Source organism: Pelophylax lessonae (genome assembly GCF_965119305.1).
Source record: "Pelophylax lessonae genome assembly, chromosome: 8".
NCBI classification, from domain to species: domain Eukaryota; kingdom Metazoa; phylum Chordata; class Amphibia; order Anura; family Ranidae; genus Pelophylax; species Pelophylax lessonae.
In genome coordinates this window covers 91363854-91369853 of record NC_138775.1, presented here as the reverse complement: position 1 = coordinate 91369853, position 6000 = coordinate 91363854, and the positions used below count along the sequence as shown (strand labels likewise).

The 6000-nt window shown below is 47.1% G+C and overlaps 1 protein-coding gene across 1 annotated transcript in view; it reads right to left on the bottom strand.

Moving 5' to 3' along the window:
* Nucleotides 1-4372: 4372 nt before the first annotated feature.
* Nucleotides 4373-6000, bottom strand: part of EIF3D (eukaryotic translation initiation factor 3 subunit D) — a gene marked incomplete at its 3' end in the record, with an annotated part of 34355 nt that continues 32727 nt past the window's right edge. The window contains exon 18 of the mRNA XM_082265634.1: nt 4373-4462. Within this exon, the coding sequence (XP_082121760.1) occupies nt 4373-4462 (90 nt within the window). The remainder of the gene's footprint in view (nt 4463-6000) is intronic.

Genomic DNA, 6000 nt, shown 5'->3' with positions numbered 1-6000 from the left:
TGGTATTTTTGACTTACTATAAAATCCAGGTCTCTGATGTTCATTGACGGACACAGCTCCTGTTCTTCTTAACCACTGGGTTATACTACCCCCGACAGGAGTAGAACACTAGGCAGAAAAAAGTCTGACTACAGTTATGGGGTATATTCCCTCTCTCTGCTATAGGTACTCAGTTTAGTTACAAGCAGTGTCAGAAGAATTACACGGTTGGGTGCTGTGTTCGTCAATTAACATTAGAGAAATTGATTTTTTACAGCAAGTCCAAAATCCCATTTTCTCATTTGTTTATTGAAGGACACAGCTCCTGATCTTAATCATTAGGACGTCCCAAAGCAGTGTTAACCATGAAGGATGGGAACAGCAAAAAAGAAATTCCCAAGGCTAACTATTATAGCCAACCAGGTAAACAGTAGCTCATCTGGAAAAAAAAAAAAAAAACGTGTGGCCAAAAGGAAGCATGCGCAGATGCCAACACATCCACTTCATAGAACTTAGTGAAAGTGTGCACTGACGACCAGGACGCCGTCTTGCAAACCTGCGTCACCGACGCCTGACAGAAAGCCCAGGAGGCACTGAGAGCAGGAGTAGAATGCACCTTAAAAAGGGAAAGGAGGAACCTAATCCTAGATGGAATAGACCTGAACCACCGTCTGCCTGAAAAATTCAGAAATGGTTGCAGAGGAAACGGACAATCCTTTCTGATGCCCCTCCGTGAGCACAAATGGTAAGTATGACTTCCTAAAAGACTCCGTAGCTGCCAGGTACACCCTAATTGCCCAGTTCACATTCAAGGCATGCGGCAAAGCAATTTTCTTTGGATGCGTTAGCCTGGGACACAGCAAAAGCAACACATCTTCATTCAAATTAAAAACAGAGACAACCTGAGGAAGGAACGACAGACAGGGGGGGGGGGCCAAAAAAACACCTTATTACCGTGAACCACCAGCAAGGTGAACTACAGGATAACGCCGCCAATTCCGACACCCTGCACGCATAGGTGAAGGCCACCACCTGGGACAATGTAAGCAGGAGAATCTCCCAAAGATTCTCAAAAAGAGGCTTCTGGAGGACAGAGCACCAAATTGAGGTGCCAAGGCGGCAACAGAGACCGCACTGGAGGTGTCAAATGCCTAACCCCCTGAAGAAAAGTACACACCAGGGAGAATGTGGCCAGGGGTCGTTGAAAGACTGCCAAGGCCGACACCTGACCCTTGATAGTACTCAAGGCTAGTTTCTGCTCAATGCCCCGTTAAAGAACGGTCACGATCCGAGCCACCGAACAAGAGCGAGGATGAACCCCAAGAGACTCACACCACGCAATGCATGTCTTCCACATATGATGGTAGATCTTCCTATAAGTAGGTTTCCTAGATTTTATCAGCGTTGGAAACACTGACTCAGACAAACCTCTATCCACCAGCGCCTGGCGTTCAACAGCCAAGCCGTCAAAGCTAGCGACTAAAGCAGGATACAAGATTGGTCCTTGGGACAGCCGTTACTCCCTGAGAGAAAGCTTCCAAGGAACGCCGCACCAGATCGGCATACCAAGCCCGGCGAGGCCAGTCCAGGGTCACTAAAATGACCGGAACCCCTTCTGTCTTGATCCTGCGTAGAAGTCTTGGCAGAAGCTTGAGAGGAGGGAAGGCGTAAATCAGACAATACTGACCCCCACGGGGCCACTAACGGAACACCCCCGGATGAAGGGACCACTCCCCTTGGTCCAACGTCTGTGGTAATCTGCCTGCCAGTTTTTCCCCCTGGGAACGTGTACGGTGGAGAGGGCCGGAACAAAGCGCTCTTCCCACCTTTGAATGCCCACTACCTCCAGAGCCGATAGGGCACTTCTTGTACCCCCCCCGGTGATTGACATAAGCCACGGCCATTGCAATGTCCGATTGAATGCGCACTGAACATCCCTGAAGACCATCTGTCCAATGTTCAAGGTCTGATCGCTTGGAGTTTCAAGCCATTGATTAGTAGTCGACTGTTCCAGTGTTCAGAGCCCCTGAGCAGAATATTTGCCAAGGACGTCCCTGCGAAAGGGGAAGGCGTGGGTCTCTTTATGCCAGCCCGTAGCCCAAAAGCCACCTCCACCGGGGAGGCAAGGGATCCAGGTCCGCAGTCAGTGCATTGATGGATAGATGGGACCCAGAGGGCCCCGCGGCCCCAGATAAGGGATCGGCTGTGCTCCAAGACTCCACGAGTCACCAGGGGGACCTCACAAAAAAAAAAAAAAAAAAAAAAAAAAAAAAAAAGAAGTGTAAAAACACAGCTAAGGGACAATCCCTCCCAATCCCTCCCCCCCCCCCCCTCTGGCAGCACCAACCTGTTGACAGTCACATTTTTCAATGGAAAACCACTGCCAAATGGCAGCCGGACACTAAACAAACATGGCTACTATGCATTGAGCCCACAGGCTACAAGAAAATGGCAACACCACGAGGCTCCCAGGGATCTCTAGTCCTCAAAGACAGGACGGGAGGGTCAGCCGATTGTCGGGCCGCCGCCGGCGCACACACCCCCCAGCATAGCACCTTGCCCCCACCCCAGGAGGTGGACGAGACCACCCACACAGCCCTAGCATAAGTGGAAGGGAGGTAGGATGTGGGGGACAGATGAAGGGGGTGCCTGACGGGAGGGAGGTGAACCTCGGGGGTCCCACGTTCACCCCAAAACCCTCCAGGGGGAGTGGGGGAGTACAGCTACTCACCATACCAGGAGGGCACTGCTCCAGACAGAGCCTCCTCTCCATCGAAATGACTTGGGCCAAGACCCAGTCGTATGCGACCTCGCGAGGCACTTAACTCGCAGGCCAGCCACCGTCCGGAGGGGCTACGTCGCAGCCGACCTAGCGCGGAGCTCTTGTCTGCACGGGCTCGCTGGCCAGACTAGGGTGACCACTGGATCTATATTATAAAGCCTGCTGCTCAGTCTGGCAGTTGACTGTAGATCTCACAGGAAAAAAAAAAAAAAGATGATATTTAAAGAAAAAATTGGAAGGACCAGAGATCCCAGCAAGGAACTAGGTCCTTACTCCTCACTAGGCAGAAAAAACTGAGTACCTATAACAGGGAGAGAGCATCCCCCCCCGGGACTGCCCATAGGCGTATCCAGACTTTTTTCTGCCTAGTGTCCTACTCCTGTAGGGGGCAGTATAACAATGGTTAAGAAGATCAGGAGCTGTGTCTGTCTATGAACAGAAGAGAAATACCCCCCCCCCCCCCAATTTTTCATTTTTTTTCCCCCAGTCCTTCCCATCTTTACTTCAGTCTCATAATATTGATCTGTCATTAGAACCACATTAGGGGTAATCTTCCTCAAATAGGGATTAAATGCCACCCATGCTGATATTTTCCATAGTTTAAGACATGACCAGTCTCCTTAACGTCCCTTGAACATCATGAATTCTACAAAAAGCTGTAGATGCCAGTAACTCTAATGCCCACACGATGCATGTTTGTCACTGGGTGGCCAAAGTTCCTGTGCTGAGAAAACATTCTTAGCACAGGGACTGAGCTGTAAAAGACAGCTCTCGGACCCCACTAACGATCAGTAGCAAGCAGGACCGGCTCCTGATCATGCGACGGCCAGTCCTTATGGTTCCCCCCCCCCCCATTGTACAGACCCTATCGAAGGGCTTCCGTGGCTGGGCAGAGGGCGTTAAAGATATGGGAAGGTTGTGATCTAGGAAAGGAGTACGAGTAAACCTTCCAAGCTTAAGCGCAATTACTAAGGATGCTCTTATAGCTAAGTGGGGGAACATCCTTAGCATTTGCCCTTAAGCTTAGAAGGTTTACACTTACTCTCCTTTTCTTTAATCCCTTTCTGCCCAGCCACAGCATCTCTTCAATAAAGAACAGTGGTCACATGATCAGGAGGCAGTCCTGCTTGCTATTAGTTGGGTCCGAGAGCTGTCTTTTACAGCTCGGCCTCTGTGCCAAGAAGGTCTTAGCAGCACAAACTCTGGCCGCCCGATGACACATGCCCACCCTTTTGCCGCCACTTTACACGGACTGCAACAGGTCAAAAAACAAAACAAAAAAAACCTTAGGTTTTTTGCTTCTTAGACAAAAGCACTGCTGTCACAACTTCTACAAAACTCCTCTCATCCACCTTTGATTGTTTAATCTCATCATAGATCAGGTCAAGAAAGTTATTATTTTGATTTCTTCATTAAATATTAATCTTAGCCAAAGTCCCTATTAAACCTAAACCCAATATAGTTTTGTTTCCTAGCTCTGTCTGCTATGCTTAGATATCACCCACACATGATCACGACCAACAGGGCCTTCTATAAGTGGATACACCAAGGAGCATAAGAAACACACAGGACAAGTGATAAAGGTTTGGTCTGTGTACAATCTTTATTTCATTATAGGTCTTCTTGAAGGTCCAAAAAGGTAGATGAAACATACTGAAGAGGGAATTGCTCAGATTCACCCATAAACTCAGGTCTCTTCCTCTGTAATGAGAAAGAAAGGTTAGATTCTCTTCTTTATCTATGAAGTAGTCCACATGTAATTTTTTCCTAAAATCTACATACCACTGCTTAAAAGTGAACCTGGCACTTAAAAGTCCTCTACGAAAGAATAGCATAAAAATACATGCATATCCAGTTGCCCGTTCCCTGGGATGTTAAACCACTTAAGGGCCGCTTGCCATGAACTGCAGACGGGCAAAGCGACGTACTACCCCCACTGCAATCGTACACAGCAGAAATCTTAAGCGGATCCCGGCAAATGATTCATGGCCAGAACCTGCTGATCAGCTCGACTGACACAAAGTGGCACATAATTGTTAAGTGGAAGGAAAATTATAAAAGGTTTTTTTTTTTTAATGTTTTAGGCCTCATTCACACTGGACATTATAAAATTGCCATTAGTGTTAGCTGTAGAATGAGTTCTGCAGCATTTTTTGCATTCTTAGCTTTTTTTTTTTAGAAAAACTATACTCCCACAAAAGCTTATGCCTCAAACACCGACTAGCCGTGTTTTTCAGCTTTTAGCAGAGTGGGAGCGTTTTTGCAACTGAACTCCTCCTCTTAAAACCCACTTTTTTTTTCCAGAAAATGCCTCTGCCAAAAAATGCTGACAACAGCCTGTGTGTATGGAAATATAACATGCTGGCAAGTTTACTGGCCGCAGAAAAAAAAAAAAAAAAAAAAAAAATGTCTGTAGCCAAAAAAACAGCAGCTGTAAAAACGCCCAGTGTGCATGAGGCATGCCAAAACAATACCTGAAAAGTGTGGTGTATATATTTGTATTCAGTCCCCGAGTCAATACTTGTAGAACCACCTTTCGCTGCAATTACAGCTGCGATTGTTTTTGAGGATGTCTCTACCAGCTTTGCACATCTAGAGTGACATTTTTGCCCATCTTCTTTGCAAAATAGCTCAAGCTCTGTCATATTGGATGGAGAGCGTCTGAACAGCAATTTTCAAGTCTTGCCACAGATTCTCAATTGGATTTAGGTTTGGACTTTGGGCCATTCTAACACATGAATATGCTTTGATTTAAACCATTCCATTGTAGTTTTGGTTGTATGTTTAGGGTCCTTGTCCTGCTGGAAGGTGAACCTCCTCCCCAGTCTCAAGTCTTTTGCAGACTAACAGCTTTTCTTCTAAGATTGTCCTATATTTCGCTCCATCCATCTTCCCATCAACTCTGACCAGCTACCCTGTCCCTCCTGAAGAAAAGCATCCCCACAACACGATGCTGCCACCACATTTCACAGTGGGGGTGGTGTGTTCAAGGTAATGTGCAGTGTTCGTTCACCACACAGTGTTTTGCTTTTAGGTCAAAAAGTTCAATTTTGGTCTCATCTGATCAGAGCACCTTCTTCTACATGTTTGCTGTGTCTCCACATGGCTTCTCGCAAACTGGACTTCTTATGGCTTTCTTTCAACAATCGCTTTAGTCTTGCCACTCTTCCATAAAGGCCAGATTTGTGGAGTGCATGACTAATAGTCATGTGGACAGATTCTCCAACCTGAGCGGTTGA